General features: G+C 45.6%; 1 protein-coding gene across 3 annotated transcripts in view; it reads left to right on the plus strand.

The window, feature by feature from the left end:
- Positions 1-25,710, plus strand: part of LOC110530268 (nuclear receptor coactivator 2) — a 75,690-nt gene that overhangs the window by 27,380 nt on the left and 22,600 nt on the right. For all 3 annotated transcript variants that reach the window (XM_021613188.2, XM_021613186.2, XM_036985870.1), the window contains exons 2-14: positions 7,928-8,038; positions 10,158-10,330; positions 12,836-12,939; positions 16,347-16,524; positions 16,836-17,033; positions 17,877-17,978; positions 19,070-19,210; positions 19,370-19,517; positions 20,461-21,760; positions 23,379-23,598; positions 23,906-24,109; positions 24,276-24,458; positions 24,655-24,769. In XM_021613188.2, the coding sequence (XP_021468863.2) occupies positions 7,947-8,038; positions 10,158-10,330; positions 12,836-12,939; positions 16,347-16,524; positions 16,836-17,033; positions 17,877-17,978; positions 19,070-19,210; positions 19,370-19,517; positions 20,461-21,760; positions 23,379-23,598; positions 23,906-24,109; positions 24,276-24,458; positions 24,655-24,769 (3,158 nt within the window). In that variant the 5' untranslated portion in view covers positions 7,928-7,946. The remainder of the gene's footprint in view (positions 1-7,927; positions 8,039-10,157; positions 10,331-12,835; positions 12,940-16,346; positions 16,525-16,835; positions 17,034-17,876; positions 17,979-19,069; positions 19,211-19,369; positions 19,518-20,460; positions 21,761-23,378; positions 23,599-23,905; positions 24,110-24,275; positions 24,459-24,654; positions 24,770-25,710) is intronic.

Below are 25,710 nucleotides of genomic sequence, written 5' to 3' on the forward strand. Positions count from 1 at the left end.
CCTTGAAGTCGCAGGCTTTTGGTAGGGAGTAGGTCTAGGCTACTAAGGGACTGCGAGTGAAGCGCAAAATAATTCACTTGTTAACCTGATAGCCTAACAAGCTGACAAAATGTGACCAACCGGCTCGATTCGGTTTTATGTAGCAAAATTTGAAGTTGTGCTTTTTTACATTGGATAAAAGTAGAGACTCAGAGCTAGAACATTGTATATCATACACTACAGTTGAGGAACAATGGGAAAGTAATTCTGCTTTGAAAGTTGAGGAACTTGTAACCTCACTTTTGAGAAAATGGCCTTTGAATGTTTTGGTACCTACTGGTCAGCTATTTTTTGTCAACACCCATTCAGCATCGTTCACACCCTTTTTAAGCTTTAGCCCCACCCGTCTCTTTAAGGATTCACATGTGATGCTATGTACTAAACAACCAAAGATTTCAAGACTAAAGGCTGGTTTATACTACGGATGTGTTCGTAAATGTAATTTGCAGTGCCAGTGTGCTTGTCTCAGAGCGTTGTCAGATTGTCCGTTCATAACTTCGCTCTCGGAGCGTTCAGAACGCACACTGGACGCTCTGGCCGAGGAGTAGGGTCGATCTGTCCTAACAACAGCACCCGAGATAACATTGGCTAGCTACGTCGAGACACAAATTAGACAACGGCTCACTCTGACTATTTTACTCGCCCTAGCAGAGCTGGTTAGGCAGTTTTTTGTTATCCAGTGTTGGTGACTGCAACTTTTCTGCTGACAACAATTTAATTATGTGTTTTTGCCTACTTGCATAGTCTTTTGTTAAGACATGTAGCTAGCTAGCTAAACAGTTGAACCATAATCCCAACTCATGACGTTACTACCCTGAATGAATCTTCAGGTAGCTAACCAACAAGGTTCAATGTTAGCTAGCTTACATTAAGCTACAACTAGCAAAGCAAATGTCTCGGAGATGCCAATAATATTACTACACAGATCATACATGTAACGTTAACTAGTGAGCCAGCCAGCTAACAGTACACTTTAACTTGAAATGAAAATTACTTTCTGACAAAATCAGAAATGTGTAATATCTGAAAATGTAGCTAGGTAGACTACCTTAACCGTATGCATGGATGGACGCTTCTCCCTCTGTCACAGATGTTATGGTTGCCCTTAGTTTGAAGATGTAATCAGGCGACAGGTGTTTTCGCCATCCCCCTTAGCTATCTTACTCTAATTCCACAGATTTTCACTGTCCTCCAGACAGTGGAGAGCAACCCTTATGCAGTTCTTCTGCGTGATATCAACAAACAAAAAAAGCTGTGTTAGCGGGAAGGTGCTAGCGGGAAGGTTGCTGGCTTTTTCTGTGGCTAAACTAGGCTTGTAATTTTAACAATTTTATTTGTATTTACAGGTGGCATACACATTTGTTATTAAGCCGCATGAAAGTTCACATGTTCCAGAAGGCATTTCTGCCAAAAAAACCCCATTTATGTTCAAATGGCTCTCCTGTGAAGTAATGAAGCGCGACATATGCCTAGTTTCCTGGAACGGGTCACAAATGTTCTAATAAATGAGCCAACTAGACAAGATGTTCACGAGCAGCACTCAACTTAGCTAACATTTCCGTAGCCTTACCAATATCCAAACGGAGATTCAGTGAAAACAAATATTTGAAAATGTTTTTATCAAGACGAGTCCCCACGCTTGTCTCAAAGCAGTGCGAAGGCACTGTCCCAATCAAAACAGTGCTGAAATGATCGTCTAGTTGACCGCAAGCGGGTAGACTATTGTTTAAAATGTATTACAATGATTTGATGACTTTGGTAGTTTCATTAAGCAACAATTTGATACATGCCTTCAGTTGCATTAGCCTACTTTTATTCCAATATTTTCATCATTCAGTGATATTTATTCCGACATTAATTATTTATGGATCTATCCAGTTGTGGGTAAGAGAACAGTGCCTGCTTAATGGTGGGCTATGTGAAGAGATGGGAGAAATGACATGCCTCGCAAAGTTTAGAACTGGCAGGAGGACGGTTAACTGGCACTGCCTAGCAACCATCAAGTGTTTTTAAGAGCATAGTGCGTGCCAGTGCCGCCTCCAGCATTACAGCTACGTTTCATACTAAGCCTTATGCTTATTACCGAAATGATTACTAGGTCGTTAGGCGTAAATACCCGTTTTGACTTGATACTGACAATACCTTTCAAATATAAGGGAAATTTGTATAAAATGTTGTATTTATTTTTTATGGTGAAGTTGGCGGAAAATCGACTTTAGTATAAAAAGAATATGGGTCAAGTTTGACCATGCCTCTGTGGTATTGTATTACCACTACCTTCAGTCTCATCTGTTGTCTCTTCATCAGGGTTAGTTCATTTTACTGAAATCCCAAATGTATTGCCAGTCAGTCCACTCACTATATATTTTAGGACAGCTCAACTACGGTGGCTGAAGAGGAACATGCAACAATTTTTGGAACACAGAACAATTAATGACAGGGGCTGTATCCCAAATGTATAAATTTGGTATTACATTGTCCCAAACACCTGCTCTGACTGTGAACTCCATGTCATGGTGCTTGTGGAATTGTATGCTTGAACTTGATGTACTAGTGCCCCTAAATGAGTTTAAAACTCGGGCACAAAACTTTCTTCAGGAGAATTGTGTTGTGCTAATTTGATTGTATACTTACATTTCTTGGCCAGGTCTTCCTTGCAAAAGAGACTGCCTCAATTGGCTTTTCCTGGTTAAATAATGAATAAAAATAAACATTGATGGAAAGTGGTACAGACATCTCTTTGGGTTGTGGCAAAGGTCTTCAATGTTCTTTAATGCATACAGTACAGCGTTTAGGTATGTACATACACAATCAGTTGAAGCTTTACAGTAAAAATGCCTTGTCATTAGGAGCAAGGAAATATGTTTCCCTGCATGCATGGTTTAACATGGACATTAATTGACAGAATCACAACTAGGGCTGTTGCAGTACTGTATTACCGCCACACCAGTAGTCATGACCGCAGTAAAATTCCACGTGAATCGTTGAGTCACTTATCTCCTTTTATGCACTCTGGACCTACTTTGGTAGTACCCAACTTGCTAATAACCATCAGTTCCTAATGGTTGGTACTCAGGGCTGTATTGTCCCTCTAACCTCTCTGACATAAATGCAATCTATAATCGCATCAAACACTTATCAAAACACTTAGCCTATCGTACTTTTAAAACTCACCGTACTGTGATGATCACTTTGAAGAAGCAGGTTGAAACGGTGTAAAACATGGTTGTGGTGGATGTTGTTTTTAAAGCCTAACACAATGAAATGGACAGAGGTTTCTATGGTGATGATTCATTCAAAACACTCATGCATATTAGAGCATAGGCTTATGAATTAAAATGATTGTGCCATTATACAATACGTAGCCTACTGCATATTACGCATGGCAGAAAAACATGAAACCAAACTGATTTAAGATGTCTTTGGTACTTTTATTGGTCTGGCCTTTGAGTGTGGACTGTATTATTATGCGTACTGAATGGACCGGTTACATTAAGCTACGCTCCAACATTCCTATCCATGAGTCTGGGAGAGAACGTATAGCCCTAGGCGATGCTGTTGGTTCATTGATTGTGCAGGGCGCCTTACAGTTCCACTACAATTAGTGAATTTGATTTGAATAGCGTACTAAGAGTGGATAAAAAAAATAATAGAATTAATTGGGTGACAGTACCTTTTTTTTGCTATACAGAAAATCTCACCACCATGCGTCTCCATCTTCTCTCTCTCCGTTATCCCTTTCTCGAGCACGCAGATGGACTGTCAACATTTTAGTGAAATATGCTCTGTTGTGAAAACATGTTACTATCGATGTTCTTGACCAGATTTCACTTGATTTTCCAAATGAAGCACCGTGTAGCTGCAGGAACAAGGTTGGAGAGCCCATGGCATACAGAGTTTGGGCGGAATATCACCTGCTTCGCTGTCAAACCGAAGTAGCCAACAAAACAGACAAGCTGGAAAGTGCACCGTCTCCATTCGCTTTTCGAGTGCATACTCTTTCTTTCCCCTGCCCGTGTTCCTACCCATTTGATAATGGACCATTTCAAAATCGAAACTAGTTTTTCATATTAGTAAAGACAAGATTATTCTCAGTTTAGTCTGATTGGTGAAAGTATGATTACTTGATGAGAGAATAGCGTGTGCAGCTCGAGGCAAGGAACAGACCACAAGCCATTTTATTTTTTTGTTGCTACTTTCTCAAATCATCAATATCCTATAGTGGCATCATGCAGCTCATTTATATGTTTTGATTTATAAGACATTCAAATGTTTTTATCAATGTTTGTATATCACAAAAGTTGCCAAATAACTATAAATCTAGCATATAGGACCTGTTTCAAATGATCACCTTTACCTCATCATAGCCACTTTATATTGCTACTCACTCCATAACAAAAAAATATATTTTCTGTATTATTCAGTTAAGTTCTGTTACATGACAATAACTGGCTGACACAATTTCATGACCGCCACAGCCCTAATCACAGCGTCTCAAGATGCTTTTCTGATCGGTTTCATTTCTTGAGAGCTTTGATACCACCCCCTCTCTAATTTAACTGAGCAAGTGAGAAGCCCTAACAATTAATTGCCTGTATAAATTTGGTAAGCATGCATAAATGAGAGAAGTAGACTGAGACTTCTCCTCTTACTCCCTGCTGCAGCCGATTCCTCCCCCCCTGTCCTCCTCCTCCTGATCTAATAGTGCCAGTGTAGTCTCCAGCAGGGATCTATGGGCTGATTATTCATTTAGATGAGCAGGGAGATTTGCCCCAGCTGGCGCTCTATCTGCTCAGTGGCAGGTCCAGGCTGTGTGTTATGTAATGGTCAGGTGATGTGCTGGCCTGCCTGGGCTCTTAGTACACCAGTCTGCTATTCCACCAGCAGCTTAGATCAGCTCAACGCTAGGCTAGCTGACGCGCCCTAGAGACGCGCCAGGCTAGCTGACACGCCCTAGAGACGCGCTAGGCTAGCTGACGCGCCCTAGAGACGCGCCAGGCTAGCTGACACGCCCTAGAGACGCGCTAGGCTAGCTGACACGCCCTAGAGACGCGCCAGGCTAGCTGACACGCCCTAGAGACGCGCCAGGCTAGCTGACACGCCCTAGAGACGCGCCAGGCTAGCTGACACGCCCTAGAGACGCGCCAGGCTAGCTGACACGCCCTAGAGACGCGCCAGGCTAGCTGACACGCCCTAGAGACGCGCCAGGCTAGCTGACACGCCCTAGAGACGCGCTAGGCTAGCTGACACGCCCTAGAGACGCGCCAGGCTAGCTGACACGCCCTAGAGACGCGCCAGGCTAGCTGACACGCCCTAGAGACGCGCTAGGCTAGCTGACACGCCCTAGAGACGCGCTAGGCTAGCTGACACGCCCTAGAGACGCGCTAGGCTATCTGTATATGTAATGAGACCTTTACTAATACTACGGTTTATTTTGGATGTGTATTCATTCATTTTTTATTGCATTGTTTTTTTTTTAGGATATAAGGGAATTAGATGCAGATCACTGCAGATGTGTATTTTCATGAGTCATGATGAAACAGCTCTATAAGGAAATTGTGTTAGTCAGAGATCTGTAATTCTTATTGCTTACCGCAGTCATTCGGGGAAAAGTGGTGTGATGTTTGAATGAGGCCAGCAGTCTGTCCATGCAGGTCAGTTGTGATCATCCTCTCTGTGTTTGAGTTCACCGCCCCTTGTTGTTGACAGATCTTACTATTGAAGCATCAGTCAATGCAGGAGCTGAATGTCAGCCTAGTATCAGTCCGTGCAAACCGGGTAGGGTAAGGAAGTAGCTCTGTTTGGACTACAAATGGGCTGTGTCCCAAACGGAACCCTATTCGCTTTACAATGTACTACTTTGGCCATAACCAGTCCTATGGGCACGGGTCAAAAGCAGTGCACTATGAAGGGAATAGGGTTCCATTTCCAGTGTCGTTCGGTCTGGCCTGTGTATACACCCTTTTAAGAGGCGCTGTTACTTCTGTAATTGACAAACCAATAGCATTGACTGGTGAAGAGTCTTGGACAGACTAGTGGGGGGGGTACTCTCGCCTCTAACTGCAAACAGAGCAGAAACACAAGGCATCCATACACTCTCGGTCTTCCTCCCTCAGCCTGGATTTGATGGGAGACAGAAGCCCATGCAGTTACACAGCCATACAAATTGCCTTATGAGGTTACATGGCTGGCTGGAAGGACATGAACTAGATACAGTGCCTTGCAAAAGTATTCATCCCTGTTGGTTTTTTTTCTTCCTATTTTGTAACATTACAACCTGTAATTTAAATAGATTTTTATTTGGATTTCATGTAATGGACACACACAAAATAGTCAAATGGTGAAGTGAAATAAAAAAAATGACTTGTTTCTAAAAAAACAAAAAACAAAACAGAAGTGGTACTTGCGGAGGTATTCACCCCCTTTGCTATGAAGCCCCTAAATAAGATCTGGTGCACATAATTAGTTAGAATCCACACAGGTGGACTTAAATAAAGTGTCACATGGTGTGTGTGTGTGTATCATTCTGTTCTTAAAAGCCCCAGAGTCTGCAACACCATTAAGCAAGTGGCACCGCCAAGCAAGCGGCACCATGATGACCAAGGAGCGCTCCAAATAGGTCAGGGACAAAGTTGTGGAGAAGTACAGATTTGGGTTATAAAAAAATATCAAAAATTTTGAACCACGCACCATTCAAAAATTGAAAGAATATGGCACCACAACAAACCTGCCAAGAGAGGGCCACCCACCAAAACTCACGAACCAGGCAAGGAGGGCATTAATCAGAGGCAACAAAGAGACCAAAGATAACTCTGAAGGAGCTGCAAAGCTCCACAGTGGAGATTGGAGTATCTGTCCATAGGACCACTTTAAGCCGTACACTCCACAGAGCTGGGCTTTACAGATGAGTGGCCAGAAAAAAGCCATTGCTTAAAGAAAAAAACAAGCAAACACGTTTGGTGTTCGCCTAAAGGCATGTGAGAGACTCCACAAACATATGGAAGAAGGTACTCTGGTCAGATGAGACTAAAATGTATATTTTTTTCCATCAAGGAAAATGCTATGTCTGGCGCTAACCGAACACCTCTCATAACCCTGAGAACACCATCCCCACAGTGAAGCATGGTGGTGGCAGCATAATTCTGATGCATACTTCTGATGCAACACTCGAGTGGTTTAAGGGGAAACATTTAAATGTCTTGGAATGGCCTAGTCAAAGACAAGACCTCAATCCAATTGAGAATCTGTGGTATGACTTAAAGATTGCTGTACCCCAGGGAACCCATCCAACTTGAAGGAGCTTGAGCAGTTTTGCCTTGAAGAATGGGCAAAAATCCTAGGTGCTAGATGTGCCAAGCTTATAGAGACATACCACAAGAGATTTACAGCTGTAATTGCGGCAAAAGGTGTCTCTACAAAGTATTGACTTTGGGGGGTGAATAGTTATGCACGCTCAAGTTTTTTTTTTTTGGTCTTATTACTTGTTTGTTTCACGAGAAAATATTTGATAGGCATGTTGAGAAAATAAGTGGTAGGCATGTTGTGTAAATCAAATGACACAAACCCCCACAGAAATCCATTTTAATTCCAGGTTGTAAGGCAACATAGGAGAAATGCCAAGGGGGGGTGAATATTTTCGCACCCATCTCAGTCTCTCTCGTTGGTAAAGACTTTCCCTACAATTTCTCATTGTCCTAAACTGCGTCTTGTTTCATACATAATGTACGACCATCCAATTACTTGCAGGTGCTAGGGTAGAAAATGTACTGCTGAAATAAAGGTACACTGTACCTGTACACTGTTGAATACTCCAGTGGTTTGTTGTGTTTCGATCTGAAGATCTTCGTCAGCCTTGAGCTTTAATGGCGTCTTCTTTCTCTCCCTGTAGTTGGTGATATTTGCTGAAGATGAGTAGTGCGGGGGAGAACACCCCCGACCCTGCTGCCAGGGGAGAGTCCCTGAAGCGAAAAGAATGTGGCCCAGACCTCCTGGGGCCCAGGTAAGATCAGCTGTCAAATATACACAATATAAGTATGTGGCCCAAATTGCACCCTTTTCCATCTATAGTCTTTAAGGGCCCTGTTCAATATAAAGTGCACTTTATAAGGATTGTGGTGCCATATGGGACACTACCTTACAGTTACAGATTCCTCTCCAATATATGTGTGAATGCGCGCGTCTCAACGTACGTACGCACGCACACGTCTCAACATACGCACGCGATTCAACGTACGCACGCACGCGATTCAACGTACGCGCGCACGCGATTCAACGTACGTGCGCACGCACGCGATTCAACGTACGTGCGCACGCACGCGATTCAACGTACGTGCGCACGCACGCGATTCAACGTACGCGCGCACGCACGCGATTCAACGTACGCACGCACGCGATTCAACGTACGCACACACGCGATTCAACGTACGCACGCACGCGTCTCAACGTACGCACGCACGCACGCGTCTCAACGTACGCACGCACGCGTCTCAACGTACGCACGCACGCACGCGTCTCAACGTACGCACGCACGCGTCTCAACGCACGCACGCACGCGTCTCAACGTACGCACGCACGCGTCTCAACGTACGCACGCACGCGTCTCAACGTACGTACGTACGCACGCACGCGATTCAACATACCAACGCAAAAATCTACTAAGCTTTATACAACTGCAGCCCAAAAATTACTGGGTAGCCTACTCTGCTGACACTGACAAACAAATACAAATGACATTGTCTGATCCATATAATCAGCCTCCGAAAAGTGGAGACTCAAATACAGTACGAAGTCCATCTAACCTGGAGGAGGAAATTATTTTCTAAAACGTGGCACTGGCCCAATGTATGGCCAATGTTCTCCACTGGCCCAATGTATGGCCAATGTTCTCCACTGGCCCAATGTATGGCCAATGTTCTCCACTGGCCCAATGTATGGCCAATGTTCTCCACTGGCCCAATGTATGGCCAATGTTCTCCACTGGCCCAATGTATGGCCAATGTTCTCCACTGGCCCAATGTATGGCCAATGTTCTCCACTGGCCCAATGTATGGCCAATGTTCTCCACTGGCCCAATGTATGGCCAATGTTCTCCACTGGCCCAATGTATGGCCAATGTTCTCCACTGGCCCAAATAGATGGTTACTTTTCACTCAATTAAGAATTTTGATAACTAGACAGATGATTATTTTCATTACATTAATAACCATTTGTATCCCTACTTTTTTATATTGCCATATACCTTGCTGGTTCTCTCTGCTTTTCATTGAAAGTCGCAACTCAACAATCATCTATTTGGTATTTGCCTCACACTCTGCCCAAATTGCTAGCCCTTCCGACTGTAGACTGAGTTTTTTTTAAAGAAGCTAATGATCCTCTGTGGACAAATCATGCTTTCTGGTGCAGTAACCTATTTTGCATGATTTTATTTATTAATTTATAGACCGGGTTAAGCTAATTACGCTATATCATTTTGCCAATTTTTATTCAATTTACTTTAGGGAAAGCTTAGCTTCCCCAAGCCTTATGGATGTGCCACCTATATTCTACTATCTTCAAATTGCTCATCGGAATTCTGTAAGAATGACGCTCGCCTTTGCATCCGAGTTGCATGTTCAGTTAAGATGAATTATCCTGAACTAAATGTGATTTCTGAGAACCGTGAGTGGACACCTTAATCAGGTTATGCAACCAATGCCTATGGGTCTGGTACATTTCTGAAATGTCCGGTTTATTCAAATGCTGCCGGTCAAATGTCCAGCGCCACATTTTCCTAAATGGAACCCTGTTACAGATCACTCTCAGATGAACTGCTCTAGAAGGTCATTCAGTAGTCAGGTCATACGCTGGTCATATGGTCTGTGTTTCAAATAGCACCCTATATAGTGCACTACTTTTGGCCAGAGCCTGTCCATTCATACACTGGTCAAGCAATGGCAGAATAGAGTGACGTTTTTGTTGGGGGGTGGGCCGTCGGCTAATCTTCAGGACGTGTATTGGCTATCTATGTAGCTTGCTGAAGCTTTGATCGAAAGACGCCACATGTATTGCTGTGAAAGCGTTTTTCCTAATCCGTGTGCCCTCCCTGCCTCATCATCTTACCTGTACCTCTGTCTCCACAGCCCAAAGCGGAGCATGGAAAAACCGAACCGGGAGCATGAAAACAAATACATTGAAGAACTGGCTGAGTTGATCTTTGCAAACATCAACGACATTGACAACTTCAATGTCAAGCCTGACAAATGTGCAATCTTGAAAGAAACTGTGAAGCAGATTCGTCAAATAAAAGAGCAGGGTAAGGTTTTATTTTCTGCTACTGGGTGACTTGCCCTTCATTGTAAGCACACACATTCCTATATGATACAATGACCCACGTTCTTCATAGCACTGTCCTTTACTGTATTTTCTTTGTGTGTGTGTGTATTTTAGTTAGCTGAGAGATGCGTTGTGGGTTCCTGATGACTCAGTGAGATGTGTGTCTGTGCTTGGAAGGCGTCTGGGGGAGAGATGTGCTGAAAGGGCAGGATGCCTGTTTGTGTGTGTGTGTGTGTGTGTGCCTACCTACTTTTTTGTGCCTGTCTGCGTAGAAATACAGACTGCTGCCTGGAAGGGCAGACGGCAGCAGATCAGACACACACACAGCGGCAGTGAGTCAGTCAGATGAGATGCTCTTCATGATGAAGAAGACAAAGAAGAAGCCTGCTGTTTGTGATTCACTGACTGGATTATGTAATAATGCGCAATGTGATGCAAGACTCCAAGGGAACTGGTCTGAATTGGTGTGAGCGCCTGTGGCAGAGAGAGGGCGAGAGCTCTAGGCTGCATCTCAAACTGAGCCCTATCTCCTACTTTTGACCGGAACCCTATGTATGGAATCGGGTGCCTTTTTTTAGGACACAACCCCTACTGTATAATGTGAAAAAGCCTCCTATTGTTCCAGCTTTTGATAACATGTTAGTATGAGAGTTAGCTTACTGTATTATACAGTGTGTTGTCATTGTCTGCTGTTTGTGCAGCTGCAGTGCATACAGCAGCATGCAGTGCTGTGACGATTCTCAATATTGATTGATTTGTCACTCTACATTGTAAGACATTGATTTTGAGCGTTTAAGCTAGCGCACAGCTTCCCACCATTATGTCGGTCACACAATTGCACTCAATTTTCTTAGCGGCATTTGTACAGAATGTATTTATTTGTGGTTGAATGCAGGTTATACTTAATGGCGGTTCTACTGTAAAATATTGTCCAGTTCAGTCTCAAACAGCAGTTAAGGGCTGCGTCCCAGATGGCACCCTATTCCCTATATAGTTAACTTATTTTTTACCAGAGCTGTATGGGCCCTGGTCAAAGGTAGTGCACTATGTAGGGAATCAGGTGTTATTTGGACCAAAGCCAGAGGCAAGAACAATCCCAGGTATGGTAGCTACAGCCGTACATGTGTTATGTACCACAGACTGGGAGCCAGTGCTCCATCTCCTCTGAGTAGGTGTCTGAAAATGTGCGTTGTGTGTTTTAGTGATTGAATGGAGAGTAATGTTGAGCTCTCTGCCCAGGCCCACTGTAATGGGTTCTCCCTCACTCACTCCACCTTTATTACTAGATCCAACATGGATCCTAATTGTTTTTGTTAATTACAACTAAGTTGACAGCAATGTTTTGGTGTGTAGGCCCAGTGTGAACAGAGGGTAGTTGGTGTACATGATGTACACGCCCAATGGTGGTAGTTGTACTGGCTCAGTTTACAGGGACATGAATGTCAGCTATGTACCCTGATGAGGCAGACGGGACAGACAACAAACAGCTCGACTCTGTCGTGGCACCAACACACGAAGAGAGGGGGATAGACTCTGTAGGGGAGGATGACTGGGAGGGGCCTAGTGAGGCATTAAGACCATACCCAATCACTCATTGATGCACACTGGCATTTAAGTCAACCACTGTCAACATTATGCCCAGGTGAATCAACAGTACTATGGGAAATGATGTTGCTAAATGCTAATGGTAATCAGTTGGCCTAGACAAAATCATATTAACACCTGTTGTAGTGATTCTCAAGGACCCTCAGAGCACTTCAAATGATTGTATCTGATAAACAAATCATCAACCACACACACCATGTAATTGGTCTTATTGTTTTCTTAAAGAAATCCAGATGTGTTGTTTTCGACAGAATTTTGTCCATTTAGAATAACACCGCTTGTGTTGTCTTTTTGTTCCTCCCATCTCAGGATTTTGTTGAGATGATTGTATGTTTAAGTAGTCAGATAAGTCATGTTTTGCAACACAACATTCCCTCTGCAATGGCTATGCTGCTGCTGATGACATGATTACATGTTAAGTTGTGAAACATGTCTAACAACCTCTGTCTCTGTCTCTCTCTGTGTGTCTGTCTGTCTCTGTCTGTCTCTGTCTCTCTCTGTGTCTGTCTCTGTCTCTCTCTGTGTCTGTCTCTGTCTCTCTCTGTGTGTCTGTCTCTGTCTCTCTCTGTGTGTCTGTCTCTGTCTCTCTCTGTGGTCTCTCTCTCTCTCTCTCTCTCTCTCTCTCTCTCTGCGTCTCTCTCTCTCTCTCTCTGCATCTCTCTCTTTCTCTGCGTCTCTCTCTGTGTGTCTGTCTCTGTCTCTCTCTGTGTGTGTCTCTCTCTCTCTCTCTCTCTCTCTCTCTCTCTCTCTCTCTCTCTGCGTCTCTCTCTCTCTCTCTCCCTCTGCGTCTCTCTCTCTCTCTCTCTCTGCGTCTCTCTCTTTCTGCGTCTCTCTCGCTCTCTCTCTGTGTGTGTCTCTCTCTCTGCGTGTCTCTGTGCAGAGAAAACAACTACTGCCAATGCAGAGGATGTTCAGAAAGCAGACGTCTCGTCAACGGGCCAAAGCGTTATTGACAAAGATGCTCTTGGACCAATGATGCTCGAGGTGGGTGGGAGCAACACACTATTGACAACAATCACAAGTCACATGATTAGCAGGGCTTGTGAAATCAACACTGATTAGATTTTGAACACATTTAAAATATATAGTGGTATACAGTGCAATCAGGAAGTATTCAGACCCCTTCACTCTTTCACATTTTGTTACGTTACAGCCTAATTGAAAAAGGTATTACATTACATTGTGTTTCCGCATTAATCTTCACACACTACCCCATAATGACAAAGTCCAGGCTCTGGCTGGGCCACTCAAGGACATTGAGACTTGTCCCGAAGCCACTCCTGTGTTTTCCTGGCTGTGCTTAGGGTCGTTGTCCTGTTGCAAGGTGAACCTTCGCCCCTGTCTGAGAACCTGCTCCAGAGGGCTTAGGACTTCATCAAGGATCTCTCTGTACTTTGCTCTGTTCATCTTTCCCTCAATCCTAACTAGTCTCCCAGTCCCTGCCACTAAAAAACATCCCCACAACATGATGCTGCCACCACCATGCCTCACCGTAGGGATGGTGCCAGGTTTCCTCCAGATGTGATGCTTGGCATTCTGGCAAATAATTTAATATTGGTTCATCAGACCAGATAATATTGTTTCTCATGGTCTGAGAGTCTTTAGGTGCCTTTTGGCAAACTTCAAGCTGGCTTTCATGTGCCTTTTACTGAAGTTTGGCTTCCGTCTGGCAACTCTACAATAAAGGCCTGTTTCGTGGAGTGCTGCATAGATGGTTGTCCTTCTGGAAGGTTCTCCCATCTCCACAGAGGAACTCTGGAGCTCTGTCAGAGTGACCATCGGGTTCTTGTTCACCTCCCTGACCAAGGCCCTTCTCCCCTGATTGCTCAGTTCGGCCGGGTGGCCAGCTCTAGGAAGGGTCTTGGTGGTTCCAAAGTCTTTCCATTTAAGAATGATGGAGGCCACTGTGTTCTTGGGTATCTTTTACTCTGACATGCACTGTCAACTATCGGACCTTATATAGACAGGTGTGTGCCTTTCCAAATCTTGTCCAATCAATTGAATTTACCACAGGTGGACTCCAATCAAGTTGTAGAAACATCTCAAGGATGATCAATGGAAACAGGATGCATCTGAGCTCAATTTCGAGTCTCCTAGCAAAGGGTCTGAATACTTATGTAAATAAGGTATTTCTGTTTTTATATACATTTGCTAAAAAAGAAACTTTTCGCCTTGTCAATATGTGGTTTTCTGTGTAGATGGGCGAGGATTTTTTATTTATTTCATCCATGTTAGAATAAGGCTGTAATGTAACAAAATGTTGAAAAAGTGAAGGGGTCTGAATACTTAACGAATGCACTGTATAACTCTCCCTGCGTACGGTTGTAGCCAACTCCCCTGCATGTTTATTAATGCACAATAGAACAAAAAGTAAATCCGCACACTGGTATAATGATCCCAAACTGGGGTTTCTTAAGGTCAAGTTGTTCACCAATGCACTAGCCTGGTTCTTGTTTGACGTCAGACAGAGGGGTCCCTCTATCTATATGGCGAGAAAGTGGGCATCAGGGAGTGGCTGCCAGTGTTGTTCTCCAGATCTGTGTAATCTGTCGTGTCAGTGGGTATTTATACTCCCTCTGGTCCCTATGTCACTGCATTCAGACACAGGAGACTCTAAATATAACCACTGCGGCCGGTTGTCCGCACTGTTTGAAGTGGTGCAGGCTGGGAGCAGGGACAATTCACAGCCGGTCAGCTGGCGTGGTGGAGGAGAGTTCAGTGCTGAGCCAACAGAAAGGCAATGCTTGTGTCCCAAATGGCATCTTATTCCCTTTTTATAGGATATCACATTTGACCGGGGCCATAGGGCTCTGGTCAAAGTAGTGCACTAGATAGGGAAAGGGTGCCATTTAGGAGGATACACACTTTCACTAGCCAGGGGAGGGTTACTCATCAGTCCTGACGGTAACCAACCATGGGCCATGAAGCAAACTCAGAGAAGCCTCTCTGGAGCTGCCAAGAGAACAGGCGATTTACCCGAAATCGTAGCTTTTAACAGAGTTTCTCTGTCTATTTATGACACACAGAATATCTGCAGTAGTGCCATGGCTGAAGCAAGTTGATAGTGGAAGAGTATTCCTCTTTTTTAATCGTGTTCAGTTTAATGCATAGTTTGTTACCCTGGTTTCCACTAGTTTTCATTATAGTTTAATAGCGTAGTACAGTATACACAACCACACTAATATGGCAGTGAATAGTTGCCAGGCAGGAAGGAGATATTACGGCCTTGTGTGTACAGTTTTGAGCTCAGGGGATGAGGTTAATGGCCTGGCTGTCTCGTGTGTAGAGCCACACACTCTGGCTGGGGCTCATAACATGTCGTGATGAGACTTTCGTGATGAGACTTCCTCTTCTCCAAGCTATTTAGCTCACTGAGGATGATGAGGGAATCTGGGTAGCTAGACGAAGAATTGCGAAAGTTAATCTCATGTTGCGGCGCAATACTCTCGGTTGAGTCAGTTCGCTGTGCAGTAATGCATGGTTATATTCCAACCGTCTCTTATTGCTACAGAGCACTGTCGTGGTTTAATGATACGACCCAGGCTACATCCCAAATGGCACCCTATTCCCTATATCATGCACTACTTTTGAGCAGAGTTCCGATGGGCACTGTTCTAAAGTAGTACACTGTAAAGGGAATAGGGTTCCATTTGGAACAGACGCTCTTGTTACATGTTCTTAGCCAGCCCAATGTTTTCCCTCTTTTTAACTATTTTCTGCTAAAGTTTAGATCTCGGAGCTCTGAATCTGACTTGGTGTGTTAGCGTGTGCTGCCATAATTGACTATAATTTTGTGTGCCACTTAACTTCTTATGCTCTTTTCTTCGTAATGGCTGTATCGTAGAAATAAGAGGTTGGTTGTTGTAAATGGTCTGTTTGCTTCCATGATTGCTCACCATTTTGTCATTTTCTGTCCTCACTGTAATGACTCTGTAAGAACCTTTTGATGAATGACTCAGTAATAACACTTGACTCTCCTCTTGGCCAATTGGAACCCAGGCCCTGGATCGAAGACCATGGCTGGATCCCAAATGGTACCCTATTCCCTATTTAGTGCACTACTGTCCAGGGTCTACAGGTCTCCCATAGGACTCAATAGAAGTGCACTATATAGGGAATTAAGTACCATTTGGGACAAAATGGATAACAACCTTGAATATACCAAAGGTCACTGATTTTTCTCCCGTCTTGTTTCCTCCGTCTGAAGTTTTTGTCAGTAACCTGGTTATAACCCTCTTCCTTTACTCCCTCTCCATCCTAATGTTATGTTGGTGTGTATATTGCAGGGGTTCGGTAAAAGCAACAAAAAAAACACATTTCCGTCTTGTGTGGAGTGTTTTATTTTCCTTCTAATAACCCTCTGCCTCTACTCCTGGTGTCTTCCTCCCCAGGCCCTGGACGGGTTCTTCTTTGTGGTGAACATGGAGGGGAACATTGTGTTTGTGTCTGAGAACGTGACCCAGTACCTGCTGTATAACCAGGAGGAACTGATGAACACCAGCGTCTACAGCGTCCTGCACGTAGGCGACCACGCAGAGTTCATCAAGAACCTGCTGCCCAAGTCCCTGGGTGAGTTACGCTACAGCTACTATATCTCTCCATCCCTGTTTAATGTGCTTTCACAACCATCCACAGAGAGAGGAAGGTTGTCAATGGAAGGGAACATTAGTAGCAGTAGTTTTTAAAAAGTCTTAAAGGGATTGCTCACCCAAGTATTAACGTTTGGGTGAATTATCCCTTTTAAGGAGATTTTCACACGGCCGTTAATGATTTTCAGTCAGCAGTGAATGAGTCAATCTGAACTGGAAAGTGCTTTGAGTGACAATGGGGACAGTAAGTTGATCGTTTTGACCTTTGACCCCCTGTGTGCCCACCCCCAGTGAACAGCAGGGCACCGCGGTCCAGTGAGAACCCCAACAGGAATAGCCACACGTTTAACTGCCGCATGTTGGTCAACCCCCACGGGCCCGAGGAGGGGGGCGTGCAGGAGCCCAAGGACCAGGAGGTGCAGCAGAAATACGAGACCATGCAGTGTTTCGCCGTGTCCGAGCCAAAGTCCATCAAAGAGGAGGGAGAAGGTACATGAATGTTTGTTTAACCCCTGTCTTCCAATAAGGGGTTAATGCTGAACTCTTGAAATGAGGTCTTCTCTCAGTTAATTTCACAAAATCTTCCAACATGGAACATTAATGTTTCTGTCAGATGTTCCCTGTGCACTTCAATAGAACTTCACTCTTAACCTTACATTCCTAAAGTAACGAGTTTTTCTAATATTGGAGGTATTTCCAAAGAGCATCTGGGCTTAGGCTTAGATATAAATCACAAACCTGGGTCACATTCATTAGTGCCAAACGTTTTGCAACCAAAAACAAGCGTTCCTTATTGGCTATTCATGTAGTCCCTTCCCTATTCGGCCTGTTTGTTTATGTTCGTTCCTAGTAAATATGACCTTGTGTGGTCGGGTGTCTTCTCCTCTCCTCAGTTCGTCTCCATCTCTCCAGTGTCCTGTCCTCCTTTTAAGATTCCTGTCATCCGTCAGACACATCCTCAGAGAGGACCCTGGGACGTCTAATTAGTGGCTGCCACTTTCTCCATTCCCCCAGAGCTCCCAGGGAAATATATTTCTAATGTCTAATTTTAGTACCGCCATCCATATGCTGCCACTTCCCAGATATTCAGTCACATTTTTCTCTTGACATTGAAACCACACCAGAGCTGCAAATGCAATGGAGACACGTCACTAATGAAAACCTGTTGATGGGGACTGAGGACGGTAGCTCGGAAATTTGAGGCAGGGTGTGAACTGAACATCGACATGTTGTTTCACCCACCACCTCCAACCAAGACGAGGCCATGTCGAACTTGAGCTCCAATGTAAAGCGTTTAATATTAATTTTTTTTCTTTCCTGCTCCTCGTCTAGATTTCCAGTCTTGTCTGATCTGTGTGGCACGAAGGGTTCCAGTCAAAGAGAGGCCCATGCTCCCGACGTATGAGAGCTTTACCACCAGGCAGGATCTCCAAGGTATGGTACAGCTACAGGACAGGACTACTACAGTGTTCGTATGTATTACTCTCATCGACCCTTGATGTCAAATCAAATCAAAGGTTATTTGTCACGTGCGCCGAATACAACAGGTGTAGACCTCAGTGAAATGCTTTACTTACAGGCTCTAACTAATGGTGCGGGGGAAAAAAGAAAAGGTGTGTGTGTGTGTGTGTGTGTGTGTGTGTGTGTGTAGGTAAGTAAAGAAATAAAACAACAGTAAAAAGACATTTGAAAAAAGAGTAGCTAGGCTACATACAGACACTGGTTAGTCAGGCTTATTGAGGTAGTATGTAGATATGGTTAAAGTGACTATGCATATATGATGAACAGAGAGTAGCAGTAGTGTAAAAAGAGGGGTTGGCGGGTGGTGGGACACAATGCAGATAGCCCGGTTAGCCAATGTGTGGGAGCACTGGTTGGTCGGGCCAATTTAGGTAGTATGTACATGAATGTATAGTTAAAGTGACTATGCATATAAGATAAACAGAGAGTATCAGCAGCGTAGAGTGGTTGGGGTGGGGGGGGGCACACAATACAAATAGTCCGAGCTTTCCTAGTTGTCTTCTGCGGGTCCGGACGAGGCATCCGGCTCTTCGTCCTCTGTGTCGCTTCCTTTTGTGAATAATTGGGATGTCTGCTCTGTGGGGTGTTTGGAGAATATCGTGTGAGTCCTGCTTGTTGTTGTTGAAGAATTTTTTGTCTAATCCGAGGTGAGTGATCGCTGTCCTGATATCCAGAAGCTCTTTTCTTCCATAAGATACGTTTGCAGAAACATTATGTACAAAATAATTTACAAATATCGCAAAAAAACAACACATAATAGCACAATTGGTTAGGAGACCGTAAAACGGCGGCCATCTCCTCCGGTGCCATGAATTGGTTCTCAAAAAGGGGCTTTGTGATTCTCATTCAATGTTGTATGTTTGAAATGTACATTGCTTGCTGTTTGGGGTTTAGGCCAGGTAACTGGAAAGCACTTTGTGACGACTGCTGATGTAAAAAGTGCTTTATAAAGTTGTTTGATCAACTGAAGCTTGGCAAACTAACTGTCAGCATTGTAATCGTAGGTAAGATCACATCGCTGGACACCAGTCTGTTGAGAGCCTCCATGAAGCCAGGCTGGGAGGACCTGGTCAGGAGGTGCATTCAGAGATTCCACCTGCAGAACGACGGGGAGATGTCCTTTGCAAAAAAGCATCAGCAAGAAGGTACAATGCATAGAAATCCTAGAATATACAAGAGTATTATTTGTTCTATAAATGATATTCTGAGTTGCAATGTTTCACTGGATCTGGAGGAGTCCTCCAAAATTGAAAGCATGTGTCAGTAAATCTCTCATGTTTCATATTCTCTCTTTCTCTCTCCAGTCCTGAGACAGGGCCATGCGTTCAGCCCTCTGTATCGCTTCTCCCTCTCCGACGGTACCATCGTGTCAGCCCAGACCAAGAGCAAGCTAGCGCGCTCCCCTGCCACCAATGAACCACAGCTCTACATGTCCCTCCACATCCTCCAGAGGTACACACCCTCCCGACCCCCTCCTCTCTCTAGTTCAATCCCCATTCAGAGCCACTGTTTGGACCACAGCAGTCGTAGACATGGATCCTGGCCCGTTCTACTGACTAATTCTATAGGTGCAGCCACTCCATGGAGGCTCAGTTCATCTCTTGCCATAGATAATATGATGTGCCCCACCTCTTAAACAGTCAGGGGCTGTGCCCCAAATGGCTCCCTATTCTGGATCCTTATTCTTGTATAGGGGCTACTTTTGACGAGAGCCAAATGGAATGCACTACAAAGTAGTGCACGATAAAGGGAATAGGGTGCTATTTCAGAAACAAACCCCAGTTTTTCACCCGTTTTAACGTGCGATCCCCGGGGCAGAGCTCGACAAGAACAGGAAACAACAGGACTGTTGTTGAGAATGAGTGGATCAACTGCAAACGTAGCTTTTTCTTGGTGTATTCTCTAACTCATAATGTAGCTTCAGTGACGTGCACAGTGAGTCCTTTGTGTTTTTAACTGTGCCTGGAGCTGCTAAAGCTTTTTCGGTACATGCCGCATTAGAGCTGTCGTTTATAGACCAGACTGGTGTTTGAGTTTGCTCTGTTGAGTACACAGTGTCTCATACGACTGAACTTTAGTTATCTCCAACATGTTTTATCATCAGTATCCATCATAGAAGAAGTACTGTCTGAAGGGGAAAAGTTGACAACGGTTGTCATTCCATTAACGAATGCCATTTTTTTATGCTACTCTAGTTCAGCCTGAATGACATATCAGCTTCCTTTAGTATGTCTGTGTCCAAAATGGCACCCTATTCCCTTTATAGGGCACTACTTTTAAACATGGCTCTGGTCAAAAATAGTGCACTATAAAGGGAAATTTGGTGCCATTTGAGACAGCCTATATATTGTTTTTATGCCTTAAAGCTGTGTCTGTGTGTTTGGCCCTCTTCCAGGGAGCAGACGATCTGTGGGATGAACCCGGACATGTCTGGGCAGGGACAGGGGATGGGGAAGCAGCCAATGAACACCATGTCCTCGCTGACCCCTCCCAGTGTGGTTGGGCCGTCCTCTGGGCTAGGGGTCCAGGGCCAGGACACAATGGTCAGCAGCAATACCAACATGGCCACCATGGGGGGCCTGCAGGGTGGACGTTACGGATGCCATGGGACTATGAACCGCATCCCCACTCCTCAGGGTGGCAGTAACTATGCACTCAAGATTGGGATGAACAGCCTGTCGCAGGGAAGCCCCAGTGTGACCTCTCAGGGGGGTCAGGGTGGTGGTGGTGGTACCATGCTATCTCCACGCCACCGCCAGAGCCCCGGTGTGGCAGGTAGCCCCCGGGTTCCTCCCCCAGGACCCTTCTCCCCGACGGGAAGCCTTCACTCTCCGCCAGGGGGGTGTAACAGCACAGGGGTGGGGAACAGCTACACTGGTAACAGCTCCCTCAACGCACTTCAGGCCCTCAGCGAATGCCACAGGGTCTCCCAGGCGCAGTCCTCAGGGTCACCTGACAGAAAGCCAAGCAACCTGCTGCAGATGCAGAGTCACCCTGGTAGTGGTGGAGCCAGCAGCAGGAACAACTCCAGGCAGCTGGCCAACCGCAGCAGCACGTCTGAGAGAGAGATGGAGATGTTTGGAGTGTACGGAGAGCAGTCCCAGCCAGACGGGGAGGAGAGGGAGGACGGGGAGCAAAGGGAGTCGAAAGACGGCACCCCCGAGCCCTTCATAGGAGGAGGGCCGGGAGGAGAGCTGACTGACGCCCAGAACAGGCTCCTCAACAGCAAGGGCCACACCAAGCTCCTGCAGCTGCTCACCAACAAGTCAGAGCACATGGAACCCTGCTCGCCCCACGGGGGAGGGGACCCCAACTGTAAGGACCCTGGGATGGGGCCGGGGGGCCACAACAACCACTCCTCCTCGCTGAAGGAGAAACACAAGATCCTCCACAGACTCCTCCAGAACAGCACGTCCCCGGTGGAGCTGGCCAAGCTGACGGCTGAGGCCACAGGGAAGGACCTGGGTCAGGACCAAGGAGGACCAGACAGCATGGCTGCCAGCGTGGCTGAGATGGCCACCAAGCAGGAGCCCATCAGCCCCAAGAAGAAGGACAACGCACTGCTGCGCTACTTGCTGGACAAAGACGACAACACCATGCAGGAGAAAGGCATCAAGATGGAGCCAGGGACAGAGATGAAGCTGGCCAACGTGAAGACGGAGAAGCATGACCCGGGGTACAACATGGCAGATCAGGTCAGTACAGCAGCAATGTGTATGGTCATGATACACTGGCTACGCCCTATTCCCTCTATTGGCCCTGGTCATTCCCTCTATTGGTCCTGGTGCGCTATATAGGGAAAAGGGTGCCATTTAAGACACAACCACTGATAGTCTGTGAAGTAAGCCATACAATGCAGCCTCCTGGGGGTTGTCCTGGATTTCTTGTACTTTATTACATAGTACCTAGTGAGTTTCTAACTAGGGAATCTGTTGCTCTGCCAGACATTTAATATGCTATGAGGATTTGTTTGTTGTTGAGAGATCTCTTAGCCGTTGCCAAAGCCAAGTTGATCTCCTTGTGAAATCCAAGGACCGGTCCTGAGAACTAGCTGGCTAGTGAGTGAGGCACACAGGCTGGCCCGGCGTCTGTCTTCAATTGACTCTGGCAGAGTGTGGGGGCTCTGAAATACAACATATTGCCAGGGGTAGTGGAGGGAGAATCCAGTAGTGTTTAGTGCTGGCTGGCTGTTTGGCACACATTGGTGGCCTGCTCCTCTGGCTCGTCCTGGTCTAAACATCACCCGGAAGGCACAGGTGACTACAGACCGCTTAGCAGCCAGTGTTTATACTGCCAGCTCTCTGTGCTTCCTGTAGGGTGTGTGTGAAGAGGATGATCAGGTTGTCGTCAGTGTGTTCAGGGGTCACGAGATAGATGGAGCGGGAGCTAGCAGGCACACCGTGGGAAGAGGAAGTAAGAACTAAAAGCCTTTAATGAGATGTAAGCCGTCTGCCTACACGTCTCCCCTACAGGGACTATAGACATTCCGTTCAGAGGAGAATATTGGGCATAAGACCAATCTGATAGTTTTTAAGGGTCATTTCTACAAATGCAATCTGTCAACACAATAGCGTTTAGCATAGCGACAACCTGTTAGCTGGGGTCCCCACAGCAGTGTTTTCTAGCTCTGGTCCTCCAGTACCTCAACACATTTTCATTATAGCCCTGGACAAGCACCCCTGATTCAACTCGTCAACTAATCATCAAGCCCTCAATGAGTTGGGTGAGGTGTGTTTGTCTGTGGCTACAACTAAAAGTTGTAGTGTTTGAGGTACTGGAGGACCAGGGTTGGGAAACACTGGCCTACAGGGAGGCATCACTGTCTGTGTTAGCCAACAGCCAACTCCCTCTGCAGAGTGGAGCGGAGTGGCCTTACATCATACATGACCTCATTAGTGCAGTCTGCTATTTATATCCTCCCCTCTATTCACCGGCCTGCCTGTATGAAAGGGCCTGCGTAGGAAATATTCCATTCCCATCTATAGGCCTCCCTCCCTTCACTGAAAAATACAGCTCATTCTCAGTGATGCATACAGTAAGTAGGTTAGGCTAGCTATGCACAGGCTTTCTTGATTAGAAAGGGATCTGGAAAAAATGTAAACCTCTTTTAATGTCGAGTGTTCAGACAGTTTATTTCTCTTCTAGAAAATATATACCATTTATGTTCCATAATATCTATATATATATTATTTATGTACATAGTGATCAGACACGGTCTCCCACATACCACTATCCTACTCTGCTACCAGAGGCTGTTCTAATATGTACATATAACTTGTATGTATTTGTCTGTGTGCATGGATATGCATGCAGTCTAGTGAGCTGGAAGACATCTTGGATGATCTGCAGTGTAGCCAGCAGCAGCAGCTCTTCTCAGGCCAGCACCACCAGCAGCAGTCCAGACCCGTGTCTCTGCCCGCCAACGTAGACAAGCAGTCCATTATCAACGACATCCTGCAGATGACCGAGAACAACAGCAGTCCCACGGGCACCAACACCCAGCAGAAGGCCTTCCCAGGCATGGGCCCAGGACGTGAGTTAACCACACCTCTGCTCTTATCTGTCCCAGGTTACATCCCAAATGGCACCTTATTACCTATGGGTCCTGGTCAAGTAGTGCGCTCACTGTATACAGAATAGGGTGCCATTTGGGAAGTAACCCCAGAAGCCCTTAACCACAGATCTGAGATCAGCTTACCCTCCCCAAATATATCATAAAGAATGTATGACCCTGTGTCAGCGGTTTGTTAGGGGCAACCTCTACCTACTTTGTCTTACGTTTGATATGGGAAAAAATGGTTTATAGTTTAGTGAGATGATTGTGTAACTTTTGCTCCCAGACTTCAATGGTCCCAGGATGGGCCAGCCAGGACGAGTACCCCCTGTCCGCAGTATGTCCCTGGATCAGTCCAACATGTCTGGCAATGGTTCTCCCCGGCCCTTCCCTCTTCCCAGGAACAGCAGCCCCTACTCTGTCATGCAGCAGCAAGCCATGATGGGAAACCACGGGATGCTGCAGAGCCAGGCTAACATGGGCAACGCAGGCGAGTTGTCTTGTCTTCTATACCACTTCATGTTATTATTGGATCAGTCTCAAATGGCTCCCTATTCCCTATATAGTGCACTACTTTTGATTAGGGTCCATTTACAGTGTTTAGAAGTGATCCTTGCTCAGCTTACAGTCTGTCCTCTCCTGTCTCCCTGTCCTAGGCATGCCCCGGGCTGGCATGCAGCAGGGTTGGGGTCCTCAGGGGCCAATGGGCCAGGCTCTGCAGCAGAGAATGGGGCCTGATGGTCGCATGGTGCCCAACGTCTCTGCTGGAGTCCCCATGAGGCCCAGCAACCAGCAGCCTGGACTCAGACAGATGGTCTCCATGCAGATGACGGGAAATGGTGAGTGCTGCTGCCCTGTTTCTCCACACACACACACACCTTGCCCCCGTTTCGCCTAACACACACACACACACACACACCTTGCCCCCGTTTCGCCTAACACACACACACCTTGCCTCTGTATCCATCTAGAGCCCTATGAAGGCTATATTTGAACTTACTCTGAATCTTTTCAAAATGTCTGTTGAACAATCAGAGATGGAGATGGCTGGTCCTCCCTACCCAGGGCAGCAGGCACCGCCCAATCAGACTGCCCCGTGGCCTGACCGCATGATATCTGTAGACCGTGGACTTTATGACAACCAGAACAGGTAACTAGCTACACACAGTGCAGACAAGGGTTGAATATTTTCCTGTTATTTTCCAGATGTTCCATCCCGAGAATATATCACTTTTCTTTTGGCTAACCCGGTATTTCCCGCTAAAACCGGAAGTGTCATTCAAGTGCATTATAAGGCATATAAATAGGCCTATGTCTGGATTTGATCTAAAATTCTAACCTGATGAGCCATACATTAAATAAACGTTTGATCCTACATTAAAGAAATGTAAAGACTCCATTGAATTCATTACCTGAAAGATTTAGGCCAGACCATCCATATATAGGCCTATCGATCTTGAACAGGTTGATCTATTTTGGATGCAATTCGACTGGCATTTTTTTGAATTTATTTGTTATTTTTTACCTTTATTTAACCAGGCAATTCTTATTTTCAATGACGGCCTAGGAACAGTGGGTTAACTGCCTGTTCGGGGGCAGAACAACAGATTTGTACCTTGTCAGCTCGGGGATTCGAACTTGCAACCTTTTGGTTACTAGTCCAACGCTCTAACCACTAGGCTACCCTACCCCGCATTGATTGCGAGAGAGAGAGAGAGAAAGACAGTGCTCGCGCGTGCACTGATTTAAAACTGCGAAGTGAAGAGGTCTCTCCCTCTTCTCTCACCTCTCACACTTCTCTAATGTCTGACACTCTTGAACATTGTGCGCTATATAGGTAATAAGGTGCCATTTCCGATGCAATGAACTGTCACATTCTGAACCTACTCTGGTTGTTCACTCACCAGATAATGAGAACATCCCAGACAAGTTGGAACATGTTACTGTATGCTTGTGTCCTGAGTGCACAGTCAGTGGCTGTTGAGTTTGAAAGTTGTATGGTATGCACATGATGGTGTCTGTCAGATGAGAAGCAGATGATTCTCACCGTAGTGACCTCCTCTGGCCACACGGCCCTCATCTGTCTGACCT

Source organism: Oncorhynchus mykiss, chromosome 8 (genome assembly GCF_013265735.2).
Source record: "Oncorhynchus mykiss isolate Arlee chromosome 8, USDA_OmykA_1.1, whole genome shotgun sequence".
In the NCBI taxonomy this organism is placed as follows: Eukaryota; Metazoa; Chordata; class Actinopteri; order Salmoniformes; family Salmonidae; genus Oncorhynchus; species Oncorhynchus mykiss.